Raw genomic sequence first — 23,248 nt, 5'->3', positions numbered from 1 at the left:
CCCTCATCAGCCTGGATTGCTTGATTCCAGTGGCATGGAGAGCTCTAAGTGGGATGGGTATGCCCAGACGTGGGTCCCTTGCTCACTGTGCCAATGGATTCAAGCTAGACTGGATGAAGAAGGGTGACATACCTTGAAACCGGTCGCAGGATGCTTGTTTCCGGTCCAGGGAGGACCTGGCCTGGCAGCTCGGTCTGGACTGTTCCCATGAGGCACAAGGTCAAGACTGATTTGCATATCGCTGGGTCCAAACTTGGGTGGGGTAGCAGGCAAAAGAACGATGGATTTAACCAAGATCTTTTGACTGGGGAAGAATGTTTGCATTGTCAGCATTCCGTCCATCATTTGTTTGCTGTAACACTGCTCACCACCATAGCTAAAGAGGCTCCCACCTCCATAGCCACAGTAGGAGGAGAGACCATGCTAGTACCAGGGGAGTGGTCCAGTCTACTGGCATCTGTCAATTTCTCATACAAGTCCATTTTGGAGTCGAGGAGCTAGCATTCTTTAGTGTCCAGTGGCCCCTTCCAATCTTCCCCAAGTCCATAGGAATAGGGCTCAAGCTCTGGTCTGAAGGGTATGGCTCCAGTAGGCACTGGAGTCTGAATCAGGAGATGCCCCTCCAGCTCTGCACGGGAGTCGATGATGAGAATGGGAATGGTGCCGGCGGCACTAGGGGTGTCAAAATCGACACCAGCATAGGGGAAGGCCATGGTGGTACGACCGGTGCCAGTTTGAATCTATCTGTGGATCGAAGGGTACCAAGTGGTGCCAGGGCGGACCCACTGGCGGGTAACCAAAAGTGGCCCTTCCTGGGCCTGTGAGCCCCAAAGGGGCTCCAGTATGGATGGGTCACTGAAATAGGAGATCATAAAATTTTCAGAGCTGGGAGTGGGTCGCTCCGCCTCCCTGGAAACTCCAGGAGGCGCAGACTGCCCAGGTGCAGGCTCAACCACCGAGCCAGGCCTCGAGTGACGGCGCATTCTAGTCTCGTTAGGTGACTGTAACAGTCGGATGAAGTAGAAGACTTCTTTGACTTCTTAATCTTCTTTGTGTTGTGGGACTTAACGGAGGACGATTTCCAAAAAGATCGCTGGCTCCATGACCGATCCCAGGACCTTCCTCTCGACCAGGTTCGGCCACGCCCTCACACGTCGAGAAACAAGGAGCTTGAGGGATGGCTCCCTCAAGGTCTTGGGGTGCGTGACATGAGATCAAAGCAGGTCTTGACATTGTGGTCTTGCTCAAGACACCAAAGGCAGACATGGTGTGGGTTATTCACCGACATTTGCTGGTAACAGACAGTGCAGCCTTCCTTGTGGACATTGCAGCCACACAAGGAGAAAAATCTCTGAAAAATACTATGGAAAAAGTCCAAAAAAGGGCAGTAAAAAATGACTGGGGTAGATCTCTTATGAACTGCGCTGACTGGCATGGAAAGAAAAGAACTGACGTCAGCGCGGTGGGGTGGCACCTATATAGGCACTGTGCACCTCCCTTCCAGCACAGATGACCACATAAAGCAGAACAACCCCACCTACCAGCGAACAGGGGTGCTGCTCACAAAAGAATTCAAGATCCAGTCTGAAGCCAAGGGATAGTTCTAATGTCAGGAATCTGCGCCTAGAAGTCTCTTTCAGATGAGGTTATTTGCACACAGATGTAAAGAAATGAGCACCATCGTCTGTCTGCTTCCAGAATTCAGAATCTACAAATTCTAAAATAGAGTTCATTACCTTTTTTGCTTGACAGTACTCTTTTTCCATGACTTTTCCTAATACCCAGGGTCTTCGGGATGCACCAGAAGCTGCAAAGATAAACATTCACTTAAGATGCATAAAAAACAACAATCATTATCATGGGCACTGCCAAGAGCCTGTGATAGAGTTGTGCATGATGTCCTCTAAATAAGGTGGATGAATATCCTCAAAAGTCTAAAACAAGCCCCTAGTCTGCTTTGTTTATGGAGAAAAGATGGTGTTGTGATGGGCATTGTGCCCTGTCTTAAGCCAGTGGAAACACCACTCATGCTATTTGTACATGCACCAAAATTGTAATACACATGTTTGCGGTGAGAGAAGAGTACATTAAGTAGACACTGCCTTTGCTGAAGTATAAATACATTTTCCTACATTAATAGGTCTGAATCGGGTGCATAGTTTTCTGATAGACATACAAAAGTTCCTGTTCTGGCGAGACAGCGCTCCTGGACATTGTGGTAGACTCTTAGGTATTGGAACGTCTAATTAGTTCTTCTTTAGAAGTGCCTGTAAACTCTACATTTAATAAAAGAGTGTGCAGAAAAACGCTGGGTTCGGCTTCAGTGCTTCCAACATTTTCTTCTGTGGAGGATGAGGAACCCCCAAACTCAACGAACTGAGCTTGGCTTGCTTGCTAAAACTCACTTAGGGCAATGCTGGTTAATCTGCTTTTAGTTTTTAGAGGACAGCATTTGGTTCCCAGTCCATACTGGAATTTGGTGACTTTCTGGGGATTTACAGAAATCATCAGGAGTATTCAGGAAAGTTAATTCACAGATTTCCATGAGTACTTCATCAACCTCACTGCACACATATAAAGAGTCATTAAAAGTGTCAGTCTCTATTTTACCAACATTAATTTTGAGTTATCTTCCACACATTCGGATTGCTACACAAAAGAACACATTCGTTCTGGTCCCTCTAATAAAACAATTTTACACTTGCAGAAAGAGCTTATAGGGTAACGAACGAGGGCGCAACATCACAGCTAGCAGGCACTGTATGCCTGTATAATACCTTCAAGACTATCATTCCCAGGAATGCAATCCATTAGGCTGAACGGGATTTACCCTCCCCCCACCCACCTCCATCTGTTGCTGTGGGCTGGTTGGGCTGAGACTGCTGGGCTGCCAGCCTGGCCTGCAGATGGACACTACCCAGTGTTCCTTCTGGGTCTTGAGCAGTGTTAAGTGCAACCAGTCAGCCTTCCTTAGAGTTTGTGTTTTTTAATCTACTCAGGTGTCCCCACCGCCCTGCCTAATAATTTTCTTCTCATGGAAGATTATGAGGTGTGAAGATAGCCGCTCAATTAGAACGTGCTGTTATCATCCCCACCCTAGCAACAAATACACAGCAGGTGTACCCTGCAATACGCCTACTGCAATAAAATCCGGCACTGACGCCCCGTAATAGGGCACTATAGACAGACATTTCTGAAGTATTTTGGCTTGTATGGAAAATGCTCCTTAAAACAGAACTACACAGGACATTACTTTTAGAAGCAGTTTGGTTTATTTTTTTCTTAGTTGTGTCAAAATACTTGCAACGCCACTACGTAAGTAGGAAAAAAATCATATATCATCCGCCCATAAGGGGTAAGAAGCGCTATATAAATGTAATTGGAAAATAAATGCCTTTTTATACAATGGCTTTAAAGAACCTACAACATGAGTTTGATTTAGAGGAAGGGCATCCCAGTCTTTCATCCTTCTGGTATTGATACAATGGGTAACACTACAGAACATTTGTGGTCGTGCCTACCTCTGTAAAATATAAATTATATATTTGTTAAATCAAAAAGACAAATTTTATAAAAACAAAGTTCCATCATGCTGTATACCACAACACAAAGAAAAGTTTCAAAAGTACTGAATGGCATGTTAGTTTATTTTTTTATGCTATAGCCTTGACCTCAAAAGTACCTTAAATCTTCCTGAAAAGATGCACAGAGCTATGTCGTGTTGTGGAGTAATGGTGGTCGTTCAGCATTAGGTGCATTCCAAAATATATGTACTGTTAAGGAGTTGTAGTCTGCAGTATTGTACCCTTCACTTCTGTTTCAAACTTTACAGTGAGGGGGTTTCAGTGACTATGGCCCTGATTACAACTGGCATAGTTCCAATATGTGCGATAACTCCTGAAACAGAACATATCGGAATTACACATTTTGCAACTAGTAACACATATCCAGAAATTTGCGCTGGTAAGTTTCAGCATATCAAACCTACCGAAATTTACCAGGGCAAAAAGGGCTATAACATACCAAGATACAGGGACTGGTGTGTAATGCACTAAAAGCCACTTGTTGTGCCACATTTACTGGGCACAATCATAAATGGTGTTATTTATCGCACCAAATAAATTCAGATCCTGTGATGTTGGATCTTATCAGGTCTGATAAATATTGCCCTGTCCTCCAAACTATTTATAATCTGGGCCCAAATAGAGTAATGTAGTGCACAGTACTGGGTTGTGCAGTCTGAATATGTATCGTTTTCAATATCTGCTTTGGGAGAGTATGTGCATGCAATGTTGCTTTTCTGAAGGACCATGGGTTCTTTTATGCTCCAATTATTCTGCATATGTTTATTTGCCTCAAATAAATGTGATCCACATTTACAAAAGCAATTTTATTATGAGAATGTACATCCACTGTGCAATATTACATTAATAGGTGCAGATATACCTAGTGGGTTCAAACGTTTATTGCTTAGAATGAACGTAGAGTCCCTTTTCCCAATACACATTCACTACAGAAAATGCACATATGATTATGTTCAAGTTGACATGTAACACATAGATTGCATTGTAGAGTGGTTGCTTTGTTATATAGCCTTTTACCCTGAGGAAGCCCCAACGCCCTTCATAGGTTGTGCTTCGTTTGATGGGTGTTGGTTTATAGTGTGATTTGGATAGAAAGAGTATTGGTGTCAAACCTGAGGACCTGTGGGGTGGTTCTGTGGTGATCTGGCACATATCTAGCAGCGCTTCAATGTGGAGTGAAGGGAAGATGAGTGTGACATATAGTTGGTAACGCTAACACATACCATTGTTGTGTCTGATTGGTATTGGCTTATAGTCTAAACCAGAGGAAGGCATTTTGGTGTGGGGCATAATTACTGGAGATGTCATCTTATCATATTGCAGATACACTTAAACTTTTCTGGAGACAAGAGGAATGAGGCTGTTAGACTTGGCATCTTTGGTGTGGTTTCCCCTGACTTGTTGCCTCTACCTCAGTGCTTAATTTGAGCTGGTGCTTTCCAGTGCTCAGCACCAGCACTTAATTGGTTTCCGGTGCTCGGCACCGGTACCTAATTGTCATACTCATACTTGGAACAGTCTACCACCTGGTGGCGCTGCTCATCTAATTTAGAGATGAGCAGAACAACGGTTGTTTAGGAATACAATATACATTAAAATTGCTAATACTTGCCTCTCCAGCCATTCCTTTAGCTTTGGGGACCTGGAATAATCTGAACTGTCGCATTTACATGTGAGAGAGATGGTTAGTATTTGTTTTGGCAGCGATGACAAGGGCGATGGGTAGTGCAAGCTGCAGTGGCCTCCTGGTCAGAGCCCTGGCACTTATTATTTTGAAAATGAAGCACTTGGCTGGGGATGAGCATTCACTGTAACCGCCAAGGAGGTGCCTGACTCTTCCTGGATGACTTGGAGCTGAGCTGAATGGGGCTACATTTTGGGTAGTAGGAGGAGTTGACCTTGCACCTGAATAGGGATTGTCTCCCTTGACAATGCAGTCTCCACCCCCTGTGGTCATACTGCACCAGTGAGGACAGAACTGGTTTGGAGTGGGCTTAGAGACCCTTGCACAAAGCAGAACAAAGACAGAATGGGGTATAAGTAGTGGACCTAAAAAACCCAGAACTTTAGATCACTTCTGGACTCAAGAGGAACCTTTGACAAGGAGAATAGCTGCAGAGCAGTGAGGAGAAGTACTGCCCCTTTGCTGTGTGTAGGGTTGCCCTGCAGTGGCTGCTTCTGCCAAGGAGAGGACAAAGACTAGAACTTTGCTGTGAACCTGCTTGAAGAAGAATCTCCCAGGGCCTGAGTGTACTGGCCTCCTGTTCCGAAGTCTCAGGGACACACAGACTTCACCCCCAGCTCCACTGAGCTCCGAAGAGTTCTGACCTTCCAGGAGGTGGATATTCTAGTTTTGGGCCTCTGCAGGTTGTTCCTGCTGATGGGAGCTGGAAGCAACTTAAGAGAAGTCAGAAAACCTGTCTGTGACGCAGTCAGCACACCGCGACCAGCACTGAGACCAGGGACACCACTCGTGAAGTGCACAACGTGCCACCCTCACAGCACCGCTGCTCAGACACCCTTCAACACCTGCAGTTATCGACATTTCCTGACGCAAGCGCTTGCAACGGCTCAGTCATCGCCAGCACCTGCATCATGTTATTGGAGTGCTGATAACCACTGAGGGTGACTCCAGGAACTTGCTGACATCGCACCGGAACAGACGCCTCAACGCCGACCTCCCCTGTCCTGGACTTGACAAATGGTTTCCTCGCGGATACGACGCCTCACATCCATGACACCGTGCATCATCATAGACTTAGTTTCCAAGGTACTTTTTGGTTGGGGGTCCATGTGACTCCATGCCCGATGCTGCATTTGTCGCAGTCAGCTCCATACTTTGGATTAATTGCTGTTACGACATCGTAATAGCCCCAGGTGGAGCTATTTGTTTTCTACAGGTACTATTTTTGTAATAACTATTCTAAAGTCATATATATAAATGTCAGCAGCCCTACATGCCAAGAACAGATGCAAACTGGTAAGTAGCATATTCCGTTCGAGGCATGTGGGCTGCTGAATTTATATCTATGCATAGAATAAATAGTAATACCCTCCTTAGCGGCGGTTGCCCGTGCCAGCTGCAGCAGTCTGAAAAAGAGTTCTGAGAACAGCCTGAACAGCCTGTTTAGTTTTCCTGAAATCTTTAGTCCTGTCTATGTAGTACAGCAGCTTGCTGTTTTGAGTGTACATCCACGCAGTGGTGTTTGGTGAATGTGTGTATGGCGGTCCATGTGGCTGCTCTACATAGATCCTCTAGAGGAATGTTACCTAGGAAAGCCATGGATGACCCTAACTTGCGTGTGGAATGCGCTCTTGGGGGAACTGTTAATGTGCGTTTTGCCTTTTGATAACAGATCTGTATGCACTTAACAATCCATCTGGCTATACCTGATTTTGAAATTGGGTTGCCCTTGTGTTGTGGAGAGAAGGCAACAAACAGTTGTTTAGTTTTCCTGAAATCTTTAGTCCTGTCTATGTAGTACAGGAGAGCCCTTTTAACATCTAGTGTGTGTAGTGCTCTGTCTGCCACAGAATCAGGATTTGGGAAGAATACTGGTAGTTCAATACTTTGGTTAATGTGGAACTGCGACACCACTTTGGGCATAAATTTAGGGTTGGTACGCCGCACTACCCTATTCGCATGAATTTGGATGAAAGGTTCCTGAATAGTGAGGGCTTGTAGCTCACTAACCCGTCTTAGCGACGTGATTGCCACCAGCCACTTTCCATGTGAGAAATTGTATCTCACAAGAGTGAAGAGGTTCAAATGGGGGACCCATGAGCCTGGTGAGGACTATGTTGAGGTTCCAGACAGGCGAAGGTGGGTGTCTTGGAGGAATGACCCTTTTGAGTCCTTCCATAAAAGCTTTAATGGCAGGCACTCTGAAAAGGGATAGGTGCTGTCTATTTTGAAGATAAGCTGCCATTGCAGCTAAATGTATCCTGATGGAACTATACGCTAGATTGCATCTGTATAGGTGCAGCAAGTAACATATGATGTTTTGCGTGGAAGCATCCAGTGGATTTATGTCATTATTGGAACAATAGATGAAAAAACGCTTTCATTTTGCCGCATAGCATGCCCTGGTGGTAGGTTGTCTAGCCTCCTTGATGATGTCCATACAGTCAGGGGGCAGGTTCAGGTAGCCAAACTCTATGACCTCAGGAGCCATATTGCAAGGCTCAACTGTTGCGGATCTGGGTGCTGAATGTCTCCATGGCTCTGAGTGAGGAGACTGGGTGTGAGCTTTAGGCGCTGGTGGGGCACCACTGAAAGTTCTAGGAACGTGGTGTACCATGCTTGCCTTGCCCACGTTGGAGCAACCAGGATGAGTGTCATGGAGTGCTGCCTCAGTTTGCGTGCTACCAGCGGTATGAGTGGTGCTGGAGGAAAAGCGTACGCAAATCTGTTCAACCAGTTCATCCATATCGCATTGCCCTGAGACAGCGGGTGTGGGAACCTGGCGGCGAAGGTGTGGCATTTTGCGTTTTCTTGAGTGGCCAATAGGTCTATTTCTGGATGACCCCACTGCTGGAAATATGGTTGTAGTACTGAGGGATGTATCTCCCACTCGTGCATCTGATGGCTATGTCTGCTGAGCAGGTCCGCCATCTGGTTGTCCTTGCCTGGGAGGTGTTCCGCCATGAGGAACATGTTCCTTTGAATGGCCCACTTCCACATGCACTGTGCTAGGTGTGGCAATTGTGGAGAGTGTGTCCCTCCCTGCTTTTGAATGTAATACATCGCAGTCATGTTGTCCGTCCGGACCAGGACGACTTTGTTGCAGAGATGCAACTTGAATGCTTTCATCGCCATGAAGATTGCCATCATCTCCAGTAGGTTGATGTGCAACCTTTTCTGCTGCGTAGTCCATAGTCCCTGCACAGTATAATGGAGGACATGAGCTCCCCAGCCCTGGAGAGATGCGTCCGCTGTTATCACTACCTGTGGTACAGGCTCCTGGAACGGTCGTCCCCTGCAAAGGTTTTGTGTGTTCCACCAATGCAGAGAGTTGTATGCACGACCGGTCACCAACACTAGGTCTTTTACCTGTCCCTGAGCCTGGTTCCACTGGCGTGCCAAGCATTCCTGAAGCGGACGCATGTGTAGCCTCGCGTGAGGGACTATAAAGATGCAGGAGGCCATCATGCCTATTAGTTGCATGAACACTTGCGCTGGGAGCGAGTGTTGTGGCCTGAATTTTTGAATCAGCACCTGTATGCGGTTGACTCTCGCTGAGTTTGGTTGCGCTGTGGCAGTGAGAGTGTTTATTTCCGCGCCTAGGTACTGTTGTACCGGTGCGGGTTGAAGATGAGACTTCTGGTAATTTAGTGAAAATCCTAGACTGTGTAGGAGGTGAATTGTGCGGGACATGCGGCTGGCACACTGCTGGGCCGATTTTGCCTGGACAAGCCAGTCGTCTACATACGGATAGACATGGATGTGTTGTCTCGGAAGATGCGCGGCCACTGTCGCTAAGCACTTTGTAAACACTCTGGGGGCTGTAGTGACCCCGAAAGGCAGGACCTTGAACTGGTAATGCTGGTTGTTGATGGTGAACCTGAGATATTTCCTGTGACTGGGGTGAATGGGAATGTGGAAATAGGCATCCTTCAGATCTATTGTTGCTAGGAAATCTCCCTGACTGAGCAATGGCAGAACTTGCTGTAAAGTGAGCATGTGAAAGTGTTCTGATGGGATGTATTGGTTTAAGGGTCTGAGGTCTAGAATGGGCCTGAGAGACCCGTCTTTCTTTGAGATTAAGAAGTACAGTGAATACAACCCTGTACCCTGTTGGTCTAAAGGCACGAGTTCTATGGCCCCTTTTTGCAGCATGGAGAGGACTTCTTGCTGCAATAAGTGCATGTGCTCTGCGGACATAGGACGATGCCTTGGGGGTATGTTGGGTGGAGTAGAGGTTAACTCTAGACAATAACCGGGATGTATAAGTTGTCTCACCCACCTGTCCGTGGTAATGCTTTCCCAGACTGGCAGGAACTGTTGAAGTCTTCCCCCGACCGGTGTTGTATGGTCGGGGGGCAGTGACAAGACGTCACTGTTTGTTAGTGGCGGAGGATCTGGCATTATTATTTCCACGTCCTCTGCCTTTGGTGCTGTTTCCACGGTATCCACCCCTATTGTTCTTGTTATAGGTGGTTTGTGTGCCTCCCTTGGTGTATTGGGCTTGTTGCGACGCTTGTCCTCTAGAAGCTTCCCTGTTACCGAAGCGACGAAAGGAACCGCCCCTGAACTGTTGAGACTGCAGAGCTCCCATGGATTTTGCAGTCTCAGTGTCTTTCTTAATCTTTTCCAGAGTGGTGTCCACCTCAGGACCAAACAGGAAGTCAGGGTTAACTGGCTGATTAAGTAGAGTAGTTTGGATTTCCGACTTGAAACCAGAAATGCGGAGCCAGGCATGCCTTCTGAGCATTACGCTAGTATTTATGGCCCTAGCTGCTGTGTCAGCTGCATCTAACGCGCACTTAATGGACGCGTTGGAGATCAACTTCCCCACTTGTATAAGCATTTCTGCTCCCTCCTTCTAAGCATCTGGCAGGTGTTGCATTAGCTGCTCTAACGTGTCATTGTGTGCCCCATCATATCGTGCTAACAGGGCTTGTGTGTTGGAGATCCTCCAAATATTAGCTGCTAGAGCTGCTACACGTTTCCCAGAGGCTTCTAAGATCTTGGATTCTTTGTCCGGAGGAGGAGCATCACCAGTAGTTTGAGAGTTCGCTCTTTTACGAGCATTAGCCACCACTAAGGAGTCCAGGGGGAGCTGGCCCTTGATATACGTAGGGTCCACAGGCGCAGGTCGGTACTTCCTCTCAATTCTGGGGTTCACCACCCTTGCTTTAGTGGGCTCTTTAAAAATGTCACTTGCATGTTTGAGCACACCCTTGAGCATAGGCAGAGTCTTTATAGATCTTTCTGATGTTGAGAACGTATCAAAGAGAAAGTCTTCCTCTACGGGGTCGGCATGCATGTCGACATAATGGTTATGTGCTGCCCTTTCAATTAGTGCGTTAAACGCAGCAGTGTCTTCAGTGGGCCAAGGTTTGACCGCATATGACTGAGTGTCAGGGGTGGTGTGTGGTTCATCAGGGTCCACAGTGTCAGCCCATGGCTGGGACTCATCCTGATCTGTATCAATGGGATAGTTAAACTGGTCCTCATTATCCCCTTCCTCCACATCCTCAGTGACATGTGTGGGAGAGTAGGTATAGTCTTGCCCATATGATTGATTGGGTTCAAAAAGGATAGGGGAGGTGGTAGAGTCCCTCTTTTTCTTTAGTGGTATCCTGTAAGACTCCATAGGAGTTTCAGGCATGATTTTGCGTTTATAAACGGTGAGTCGACCTGATTCGGAGTCGATGTAAAGTTTCGACTGGTTGTCGTGGGACGGTGGCTGGAACATAGCGTCATCCGTCCTAGGCTGATTGGGTGCGGCTACTGATGGTGACTTGGATGAGTCGGTAGCCTGGGAGTTGAACCGTTTTAGGCCTTGCCGTCGGGGGCAGTCCGTATTTTATCGGCGCCGGAAGCGTCGGTGACGGACTGGCTTGCTTCGATGTAGTCGTTGTCTTCGATCCGACAGACTTCGATAGTTCCGTGTGCTTGAGGCCTTGCGTCGACTCGAGCCGTTGTTGCGCAGCAGGTAAACTCTTGTGCTTCGACGCGGTCTGTTCCTTCGGTCCGAGTTTAGGTTTCGGGTCGAAGGCTTTGACTAACAGCGGCTTCTTAAGTTTCGGATCGATGGTTCTTTGGGCCTCGAGTCCTTTTGAAGATTCGCCATCTTTGGCGCCGGACGTCGACGTCGACTTGAGCATGACGTGCTTAACTGTAGACACGGGCGTAGTCGATCCGATCTTCGGTTCGACGCCCCCTTTCGACCCTGAGGGGTCGAGCACACGTTTCGACTTGGTAGGTTCCGAAGTCGTCGAGCCGATGGTTGCTTTCACCAGTTTCGGTTTTGATTTAGTGTCTTTCGGTGTCGGTTTAGATTTTTCCACTAATTGTGGCCGATCGACCGATGGCTCTTTAGAAATGTTCTTACTCGTGCCTTGAAGCGGGACTAGAGAACGTGGACGAAGATCTTGGCTAAGGCCTTCTGGCGATGCCTCGACCTGAGCCGTGGAAGAGTCTTTATGGGGCCCCGCTACTGCGGTTGGGCCTAGCTCCTCGCTTGAGTCGTCGTCGACGGCTCCGATAGGTTGTACGTCGTCTCCTACCTCGACGATGTCTTCATCATGGACGTAGAGTTCTTCATCGTCCTCATTGTAGTTGGAGTCTTGCTCCGACGCGGGATCCGAGTGCTGTTCAGGATCCTCCTGTAGTACACCCTCCTCGTCGTCACCCCCGAAGATGTTTTCTGGGTCGGGTGCCGACTCCCGCGCCGACTGTCGTGCAGCGCGCCGAAGACGGAGAGTTAGTCTTCGATCTGAATTTGGAACAGGCCATGCAGCTGGCCTCGTCGAGGTCCGGTGAGAGGCATTTGTTGCACACCGGATGCACATCGATGTGAGGGTATTTCGAGTTGCAAACGGGGCAGTGCTAGAACGGACTCCGTTCCATCGTCGATCGTCGATGGGGCCTTTGGTGTCGAAAGGCAATCGTCCTTCGACGTCCTGTTCTAAGAACTGGAAACAAGTACAAGGCACCGAACGAAAGACAATACCGACGCCCCGAAGGCCTTTTGGCCTTGAGAAAGAGTATCTAATATATATTCCGAACGTGAGTTAAGAAGTACATCCGAACCCAATGGCGGAAAAAAACAATCTGAGCATGGAGAGGATGCCCATGCGCACTGTAGTCCAGGGGAGGAGCCACCTATCTTGTGATACTTCGAAGACTCTTCCAGGACAACAATGTGCAATCATCCGGACCCAACACTAGGCGGCGATCTATGCATAGATATAAATTCAGCAGCCCACATGCCTCGAACACTAAAGTGTATATCCTCCTCATCCTGACTAGAAGCAAAGGTCCCTATTTGATACCAACGTCTGCCAACTAGAGACCCCCATGTCTAACAGAGTCATGTTAATATCTACCATGAATAGAGATGTGTAGTGACAGCGATCATAACCCTTTGGCAGTAACAATGGACTTGCAAGTTCCTGTCGCTGCCGAAGTAACTGAAGTGGGGCATTCAATGCAGATCGAATTTCACACTCTAGTCAGAAGAATCAAATGGGACTCTTTAGGTGCCGATAAGGTGGGCACTTGGCTCATGGAAATAATTCCAAATTTCATTCACTACTCTCCTATAGGCTATTACCATTGGTGGGACACTGCCATCACTAAATTACGAGACCTCCTAATAGGCCCTGAAGTTTATCACAGATTCCCCAGGCCTTCCCGTGGTGGATTTCCAATTCGGTTTTAGTCACCCAAAGAAGAGCCCTAAGGAGGGCCATGTGCCTGCATAAATCTAAAGGTACAGAGCTTACTGCCAATAATATGGCTTTATTACGTAAAGCCTACACAAAATCAACATGGGAAGCTAAAAAACAAAAAGAACAGAAGGATTGGCTGAAAATATTTGCTCTGTTAAAGGAAAAAAACCTGACTCACTTTTGGAACCATATAAACAAACTTCGCTCCTCCAATAAAAGCAGGGGGAATGCGGTTTCCGAAGAAGTCTGGTCTCAGTATGTGAATCAACAATACTGCTGTAATATCCTGGCCCTCGCTGAGGTCAAAATTAGAGATCCTGCCGACAATACGCCGATGGAAACCTGTGAGCTAACTACCTCGGCCCAGGTCTGCAAGTTTCTGAAATCCATGAAAAACTGTGGTGCTCCAGGGCCCTACGGCCTTCCATCTGCTGTATTCAAATGTGCACTGGAAGAATGGGCTAAGCTATTACTTCCCTTATACAACTAAGCGTTTATTAACTTTCAGATACCAGACTCATAGAAAGGCTTGATCTTATGCCCAATTCTTAAGAAAGGAGATCCTTCCCTTCCAGCTAACTACTATTTCATTGCCCTATCAGATCTCGAGGCCAAGGTACATGCTCGGTGTCTTCTCAAGTCACTAGAAAAATGGGTAGCGGAAACAATATTTTACCATATTTTCATACTGTGTTCCTGTCTTCTACCTCCACAATTGGAAAAATCACCACCCTAGCCATTCTGAGTCAACAAGCAGCGCAAAAAAATCAACTCCCCCTCTATTGCTGCTTTATAGACTACAGCCCCGCCTTCGATAAAGTGTCTCGTAACACTTTATGGAGGAAATTAGACAAGTGGGGGATCTTTTGGTGCCCGCTCGGAGCCCTTATCTCCTTGCATAAGAACACATGAGTGTGCGTCAGAACTGGCCCCACGACACTCCTGCAAAAATTCCAACTTTAGACGGCCTAAAGCAAGGATGTGTTGGTGCTTCCCTCTTGTTTAACCTGTACACCGCTGACCTGCGGAGATTCCTAGAGCAAAGCAGCCTCCTTCCGCCAAAACTGGGTCATGCAAAAACGAACATGCACATTCTGCATTACGCTGACAATATTATCATAATGGACCAGGCCAAGTCCGGCCTCCAAAGAGCCTTGTGTAAGCTCCACGAATACAACACAGCAAATGCTCTTAAAATTAACCAGGATAAGCCCAAGCCCTTGATTGTTGGTCGTTGCAAGAAAAAGAAAAGTCTAACATGGAACATTGGGCCAGCAAAGATTAAAACAACATCAAAATACAATTACCTGGGGGTTTGGTTTAGCGAGTCTTCTAGACCATCAGTCCACTTAGCTGCCTAGAAAAAGAGAGCTGGAGCAACAACATATAGGCTGACTCAACTTAACTAGTCCCTGAGTAGTCCTCCTGCCGAACCCACTGAAGGTGATCAAAGCTACCCTTCTTCATGCCTTAAGTTACGGGCACCAGGCCTTTCCTGGTGCATGCTCAGCCAGTCTCGACCACGCCCAGGTCACCATTTATAAAAAAATCGTTTGTCTCCTCAATTACATTTACAGGGCAAGACTACGGCAGGAGCTGGGCCTCCAAAGACAATCTATTTCCTGTGAGGCTGACACCCTGAAGTACTACATAAGGGCACTAAAAGCCGCAGATAATACGCTTAAAGACCAGTTAAAAGTAACTCTTGCCAGCTCTGGGAAACAATGGAACCGTCAAATTGTAAAAGCCATATGAACGCTAAATATTGAGGAAACTTCACTATCTACAGACTCTATTCCATACACAGTCTGGAAAAGGGTTATCAACAAGCAGGTTAGACAAATCTCCTATCAGATGGAAATTCGGGTCTTAAAAACGTCAACTATCCGGGCCTCCTTGAACGATTCATACCTCCCTTGGGTACCACAATGTTACCTTTTTGATAGTCGGAACGCAGTGGCCTGCAAAAATATAATGTTTATGCGCCTTCTAGGTCGGCGCTCCACTGCCTTCAACCGATGGGCGCCAACTGGTGAGGAGGGGGATTGTAGACTTTGCAATTACAGGTCTGAATCATGTCTGCATCTTCTGTGCTGTTGTCCCACTCTTGACACTCCTAGATGACTTCTCCTAAAACCCTTATATCTAAAAAGGGGCATCAGAACTTATTGGGAGGCATCTGCTCTCTTTTTTACTTGCTCAGAAATTCAAGCGCTTGCAAGGTCCGGAAAATATGTGCGACTCTTGGACAACCTGCTCTCTCCCTCTCCTGCCTCTGCCCAACCAGTCGCTCCTTCTCAATAACTCATCACAGACTATTTTTGCATTTTGCCCAAGTGTCTCTTCACCAAATTGAGCCATAAGCCTAATTTTAGCTTTGATTTTGAAGCTTGTACTGTGCTTATAACAATAATTATAAGACTGCCTTGTTAGAAATATGTGTTACGAATTTGATGGTTGGCTTTGCTTTTAATGTGGTAAAGACGCTACAGAGACATTTTATTGCATTGGTTTTAATTAAATGTGCTAATTTAATAAAAATCGGGAAAAAACCTGAAATCTGAAAAGAGATGTGTGCCTTCTTGAAAGGCAGATCAATTGGTTTGGGGACAGTTTTGAGTGGAGGTTCTAGTCTGCATGGATCACCAACGATTCATTGAGATTCCCTTGTGGGCAGTGAATAACTCTTTGAAGGAGAAGCACATAGGTCAAGAGACTGGAGAGCTGGAGTAGTGTAATGAACTAGGTGTGGATGTAGTAGTCTTGTTGCAGATTTTGTGTAGCCTTCTGAGCAGGCAGAGTGATGCGTCCAAATAAAATCTATTTGCATTCTCCAGTTGATATCAAATCAGGGAGATAGTAACCTTTCTGTGGGAAACCTAAATTGAAAAAATGCACCATGGGGTTGACAGGGTTAGAGAAGGTTATTTCAATAATTCTGTTCACTTGAAAGGGGACTGAGAGATGAAAATCCAGGAATACATCAAAGCATCGTAATTATTTTTTTAACGTCTTTATTTTGTCATTTTCTACATTACACAAAAACACAAAAAACTTTACTTTTCAACAGTTCGTGATATTAACTTCAGGTCGCTCACTCCCCCTAGAAAGGAAGTTGTATTAACAATCTTGATATTGTTTACCTTCTCCCCACTACTCAATCTTCACTAGGTACTTTTCAGTAGTATTCATTATTCCCTCTCACTGGGCAAGTCCTCATCCTTTTTTTAATAGCAATATCATCAAGGTTCAGTGTCTTTTATAGCTGCCCCTTCATCAACTTTAACCAGATCTGTCCCTTTGGTCTATGAATAACTGTTACCTGGTACATCGATACTGTATTCCATTATATCAGCCTAGGTCGCTAGGACTTCAGCATCTTTGAATCCCTTCTAGTATTTCTAACGTGGGACTCCTCTGCCAGAGCCTACTTTGTAATGTCTTTCATCAGGTTTTCACTTCATGCACTCTGAAATTCGACCAATGCACTGCAATTCCAAATTCTGCCAAGACTGATCCCAAAAGTGAAATCTTGTATCACATCTTTCTTTTCTAGGCTTTGGCGTATTTTTCCCAGAGGAATTGTTTTGATGTGACCTCTGGGATATTATCCACAGCTGTACACAGTCTCTCCATCACAATTTCACAATAGTCCACAAGCACGCTACAAGACCACGTCATGAGTATGAAGGACGTTTCATCTTCCCACATCTCTGCTATGTAGAGAAACTCTTCAGGTGCATACTCTCAATCATGCATGAGAAACTCTTCAGGTTTATCAACGCTATATAAGGTCATGTATACAGGTGCTGATAAATCAAGACACCCTTGGGAATCCTGTCCAGGTCTCCCTGAACATCCTGGCCAACTTGGCAGAAGTTGGTGCAGAAGAGGAGCTGGTGAGTATGGTGGCTTTCGCTTCTAAAAAGTTAGAAGGAGATTCAGTCTAAAATGATTCCTTACATAATAAGGTATTCTAGCATCTGTAGTTGGGTTGAGCAATGGATAGCAAACAATCTCGTTAGTAACATGTGGCAACTCCATTCCTGTCATCTGTGGCCTTCAGAAGGAAATGAGGGTCTATATTGTTCCTCTGCTAGGATGGAAGCTAAATTTGGCCATTTGATGGAAGGTTGTTTTGTTTCAGAAATTTGAAGATTAATTTGTAAGCAGCTCTTTCAGTCAGCTTTCATAGCAACCTCCTATTGAAGAGTGGTCAATATCAAGCTGAATCAGTTGGATCAAGGTTCTTTTTCTATATGATTGTCTTAATGTTAAGAGCTATTAAGGGTATCTAGGATGCTTCTGTTTAGGAAGTTGTTGGTGATGCTTCTCTCCTAGATAGTAGTGTTAATGGAGAGTTGGACGTGTTTGAAAGCTGGACAAATGTCTGACGGTGAACAAGATAGAAGGCTCATCTTGGGTAGGTCCTTTAACTGGGTACAGAAGAGTTAATTGCCGTAATGTGTTATCAGACAGTGTAGATTCTCTTGTATGTATGGTCCCAGAATAAAGGCTGCGGGGTGACTTATTTCTGAGGTTATGCTCCAGTGTACCCATTTTCACGACAGGATGATTTGCAAGGGCATCACACAAGGATTATAGGAAAACGGCGTACTGTTCACAGGCACATCAATTTTTATCCTCGCCGTGTATGCCGTTCCGATACCACCATATTTCCGGATTAAGACAGAGGCGACATATATCCATGCTTTACCTCTTCAGGATCTTTGTTTTAAGGACACTATCAACTATACACAATTAACGGCAGACAGAAGCCACATTTATCTGCATTATACTCTGCTACTGAATAGAAAGTATAATCAACTCAGAACTTTCTTCATTTGAAGTAACCAACGTGATAATCATATAAAGATTGGAGACACGACAATTATAGATTTGTCTAATTCAAGGTTGGAAGATTCAACACATCGCCGGACATTAATAGACATAGGTTTGCATCCTACTAACAAAAATTCAAGCACTTTATCTAGAATCAGCCATAGTAGGGGATCCCTTCGCTTTTGTATCCATATATGACCAATAGACTAATCTAGGTCAAGCAATAATAAATGAACAGATATCCTACATATCGTAGATACAATTTACGTCAAGCGAAAGGCTTCAACTAATTCCCAGATCGAACAACAAGCTATTCTCCTGAAGAAGGCGGTTACTCGCCGAAACGCGCGTAGAGACTGATGACGAAATTAAATGGACTGTATACACATGAAAATGTGTGTTTTTAACTTTAAGAATATTGCTCAACTAGTATAAATTTGCACTGTATTCTTTTTATGTTATTGTGTATATTCTAATTGTTTTTGAACATCGAATGAGTGATATAGTTCACTGATGTGTTTTAATAGAGGTTTATTCCCTTTTTTTAAAATAATTTTTCCTATGATATACATGCTGTAATTCTGAATAAATATATATTTTTTTTTAATTGGTTGTGGTCAGTGCATTGAGGCTTTATTATATCCTTAGTTTTCTATTCAACCTAGACATTTTTAGGTAAAGTATTGCCTAGGAAATTTTGAATAATCTAAATTGGTAGTCGTTTAGGCCATGTGGTGAGAATCTGAGAGGATCCTTCAAAATTGCTACCAGGCGCATTATGGTTAGGTGTTCCAGTGGGGGTGACAGTCCTTTTACCCCCTTTTAAAGAATAATTACACATTCTTGTGTGATGCAGAAAGATGAGCTTCACTGCGCAGTCATTTGACTTTTACAGTTGATGTTCCAAGGTTCTGTTTTCAGTCTTCAATGTCTTTACTTTTGTGTTGAGAAGGTCTTGAGTGGTATACATCTGTCTGACCCTTTGTAAAGCCATTTTTTATGCATTTGGGATACTAAGGATGAGGAGAGAGTGGATTGTGATAAGGCTGAGGTTGTTCTAATGTATGTAGAAAGTATATTGCTGTCTCATAGTGCTGAAGGAGGCAGATAAGGAAAAAGAGAGAAGGAGAAAGGAAGGGAGAGTGTAAAAGATGAAGGAAGGAGTCTTCTGGATCAGAGCAGGTCTTCCCAACGACATTGGCATATCCATGGGAAGAACAACAGTGCTTTACATGCAGCTGGTCATGCACACCCAGCCAAAATGTAGCAGCAAAGGAAAATTAAAACTAGTGAAGGCTGGAGGGATCAGGAGATGGAATGAGTTTGATTTTATGGACAGGGAGACAGTGGGAAAATAGGGATGTTAGAGAGACAATAATAGGGACAGAGGCTCTCTGCCAGGTCAAAGAAAGCTCCTAGGAGGCAGGAACTACCCACCCACGTCAAAGTGTCTAAAGGCATACCTTTCAGGAGTCTCTCTGTTATAGTTACATTTAGCTGAAAAGGGGACTAGGGAGAAAGAGGGAGGGATTTATCTCACTATTAAATGTTTCTGGTGGTTGTTACTGCACTGTAAGAGGTGTGGCGCAGCGGCCAGGGTGCCTGACTCCGGACCACAGGGTTCACGGTTTGATCCATGGCGCAGGCGGCAGGTTAGCCCAGCACCATGTGACTCACGGCAATAGCTTGCTTAATCTTCCTGAAGGTCCCCAGCCGCAGGACACCTTTCCGGAGGTAGCTGTGTGCTTTACAAATGGTGGTATTTCATTTAATTTCACACTTGAACTTCAACAGAAGACAGAAAATGCAAGGAACTATCCGAATGTAATAGAGAGAGGCAGCATCATTTGGATAGCACTTTCGTAACCCCTGAGTGGCCCAAAGGCACAGATATGGTAGACACATTGCTTTGTTCAATTTTCCTAGTGCTTTGAAGGCACTATTTAAATAGGAACCGAACAAACAAATTGTACATTCTGTCATCAGGGTTTATCACCAATTCTAACAAATGTACAGGACTCCAAAGCCTTTTCTTTTCATAGGTGTGGCCTTAAGCAAAGTGTTTTGTGGGTGATGTAAACCTACTGTAGTGTGAAGTTTGTATGTATTTTTTCTTCCATGGAGGCTGTTTTGGGTTAACTTAATGACTAAATCCTGAGTTTGCACATTTCAAGTGTTGTTCCCTTTACCTATGTGCACTTTCTGAGCCCTGGATTCTATGTGATTCAAACTGTATATATGCAGATCACTCCATAGATAGTATTTGTTTGAGCAGCCGCATTTATTCTCACACGTCTCACCTACAAATCTGAGTAAATGCTGCTACATGATAGCTTGTGACACAGTTTCAGCAATTTCAGATATGTCCACCCAACAAAACACTTCAAACATAGGCCAGGACTGCATTCACATACTTCTGTCCTTCAATTTGAATCTAATGCTTAAGCAACCTAGTTCTCACTCATTTACTCTTCAAATTCATGCAGAGGCATAGCAATAAAAATGTAACTCTGGTCCTGACACATGACATCAAACACTCCCCATGTAGGTCACACAACAAACAAACTGTTCCATCAATAGCACTCAATGGAGTAGTGTCCTAAGACTTTGCAAATGCACTTTGGTGCCTCATTAGGAGTTGGAGGCACTGTATAAATACAACCATATTACAAATCAAAATACTTGAACCTTACAGGCCATAATAATGCCAATACAGAGCTAGCCATATCGCCACTGGTGTAACCTATCCATAAGCTATCCTATCCATAAGCTTTACATAAACTTACAGGGGCTGATTCACAAAGGTAAACTTACATGTTTTGTGTACGTTTATACGTTTTCCGTATTCACAATGCTGCATTTTAATGGTAAGTTTATGACTGTGGAGGCTCTGCAGTTGGGATGGAGAACTCCAAATTGAAAACGACAGGTCTGTTCTATCTTTTTATGTGCCAACTTGCCTGCCCAGATTGAGGAGTCTACGCAGTCGTAACTTTACCATTAAAATGCAGTTTTGTGAATACTGAAAAAGTGATAACCTGCAAAAAACATGTCAGATTACCTTTGTGAATCAGGCCCATAGACTTTACATAGACCCTGAATTGTCGTTGTGTTTTAAATTATATGTCAGGACTCAGAGGCGTTGATTAGGCTTTTCTTTTTTCATTTTATTTAATAGAAGCCATGTCAGAACACAACATTATAACAAACTAACTTAATTTCCCATAAAATCTAGGGAACATGAAGGGAAAAGCTCATCCAATGGGGATCTACGATATGCCTTTATCTATGTTAGTCTCCTGTTTATTTCCCTCTTTCTTCGCTGCTCGCAGCCGTTGCAGAAGCTAAGTATCAGGACTCCGGTTCCTCAGCCTGTATTTTGTTAATTTTTTGTTGATTTGACAGTGGTTTTCCTTCTTCTACCTCGTATCAGCGGCCGCAGAGTGAACCGCTTTGCTGCTCCTTTCGCTGCTGCTTTTCAGCATACATACATTGCTGTGAGGCTTCCCACACAAAGCGGCACACTGCAGTCCACCGGCCACCAGAAGGCATGCACCCGTCAGTTAACGCCCCTAGGCGCGAACACTTTTCCTGGTACCTGCGGAATGGAGGAACATCGAAATTTTCTGTTTCTGCTGAGTGCCTCCGTCCACAGCATCGCTGGTGACTGATATTTAAAACCCCCACCCGCCTAAAGTTCAACGCCCCAGGGGTACGTAATAAAGTTCTGCGACAATTAACTCCCGCTTCACTGACTGCAGGCACGACCCAGACGGTGATTTTGCCCTGTGTAAATAAACAGGCGTTTTGTGTCTGCTAAGGTCTATGGCCCTGGTCTGCTCACATGGCTGCTGGATTTGATTGTAGCACTTCCCTACCCTAATTATTCTGGGTACTCCCAACACAAATTAGACCTCTACAGGTCACCCACCTGTACCTCTGACCTGTGCAGTATAGCCCCATACTGACCTCATGGAGGGGTACGATGACTGCTACACTGAGGAGGAGGAACTCTACTTCCTGGTCACAGATGAATTCTGTGACGAGGTAGAAAGGTCCAACTTTAAGGTGGTCTTGGACGTGGTAGCGCCCTTAGAGAGGAAGCTAATGGCAATGACACAGCAGTGCCTACAATCCCTCCCACTGAGGCAAGACCTTCCTGGGCCTTCGGTCCCCCTACATTTAGGGTTTCTCACTGCCCACCCATCGCGAACCCGCACAAACACCTTCAAACTCCCCGAGTGGGCCTGGATGCATTTTCCAGGGACAAAGAGAGTTCTGGGTGAGGTACCTCATCAACTCACTTCAGACACCCCTGACAGCCTGAAGACCCCTAAGAGTGTCACACCCCTGTCCTTCCCCCGGCTCCCATACTGGATCTGACATGGCCGCTACACAGAAGGACACTGTGGGTCGCAGTGCAGTCTGATATGTTGGATTGCAAAGAGTTGATGCATCTTCGCTCCTCTGAATGGCCTCCGGGGACAAAGTAGCGATGAACATGGCTGGAAGGTTACACAAAGCCCCTGACAAGGGAATCAGAAACAGCCTACAGGCCGAATGTCCCTGGCTATCCCTGAATGGCAAAGTAGCTGCCACTCTGGAGATTGACGCCAGAATGGCCACCTTTCTGGCTAAGTATATCAGGGTTCCGAAAAAAGGTATTGACTGTTCCTGGTAATCACGCCAGGATAAACTCCTGGATGTGCCCGGTTCCTTAATGAAAACTTTGGCTATTGCAGAAAACGCCAAATCATCAGGGGCATTGATTTCTCCCCAGGCTCTGTCCATTTGGGCCCAGCGTGCCATAATATTTACAGGCAACATCTACTGCGCCATCTCTACAGAGAGGTGCAGATCCTATCTCATAAAAATTGATCCCAAGCTGGGGGGGATCTAGCGACTTCAGAGGCCGGACTGAAGGCACAGGTAGGGCTCTTTGGCGATCCCTTCATCAAGGAGCTCGGAAAGTTTGTCTCCATGTTCAATTAGTTGGGCAAAGCCCAGTCCTCAATTAAACGGATCTTCAACCCATGCGTTTTCCCTACAACTTGCCACGGTGGGGGTGCACAGCCCAGCCCTTCACCTGCAATAGAGGCCAACCCATGCAGAGAGGTCATTGGCAAGACAACTCCCGCTTTGGGTACTTCTAACCAACCAGAGGATACCAACGTCAGATAGGTTCTCGCACCAGGGCCCGGGGTGGAGGCTCTTCCACCAACTCCAACTCCAACGGCGAGTCTCTCTTTTCTGAAAGACTTTTGGGGGAGATGGAGGGTTCTTACGCTGGATTCCTGGGTCCTCCAAGCAGTCCAGGGTTTTCACATTGAATTCTATAGATCCCCTTTCCAAACTGACCTCTCCATTTTTCGGAGCAGGAGGCAGCTCTTATCCAGGTGGAAATTGAGAAACTCCTTTCC

The 23,248-nt window shown here is 45.6% G+C and overlaps 1 protein-coding gene across 6 annotated transcripts in view; it reads right to left on the bottom strand.

Annotated features, from left to right (window-relative positions):
* The window catches only part of RB1CC1 (RB1 inducible coiled-coil 1), a 647,143-nt gene that overhangs the window by 6,856 nt on the left and 617,039 nt on the right, over window positions 1-23,248 (bottom strand). For all 6 annotated transcript variants that reach the window (XM_078687307.1, XM_078687311.1, XM_078687309.1 and 3 more), the window contains one exon: window positions 1,737-1,807. In XM_078687307.1, the coding sequence (XP_078543433.1) occupies window positions 1,737-1,807 (71 nt within the window). The remainder of the gene's footprint in view (window positions 1-1,736; window positions 1,808-23,248) is intronic.

This window comes from Lissotriton helveticus, chromosome 4_1 (genome assembly GCF_964261635.1).
Source record: "Lissotriton helveticus chromosome 4_1, aLisHel1.1, whole genome shotgun sequence".
In the NCBI taxonomy this organism is placed as follows: domain Eukaryota; kingdom Metazoa; phylum Chordata; class Amphibia; order Caudata; family Salamandridae; genus Lissotriton; species Lissotriton helveticus.
Note: the sequence above shows the minus strand (reverse complement) of the source record. Positions and strands in the feature narration are given on the sequence as shown.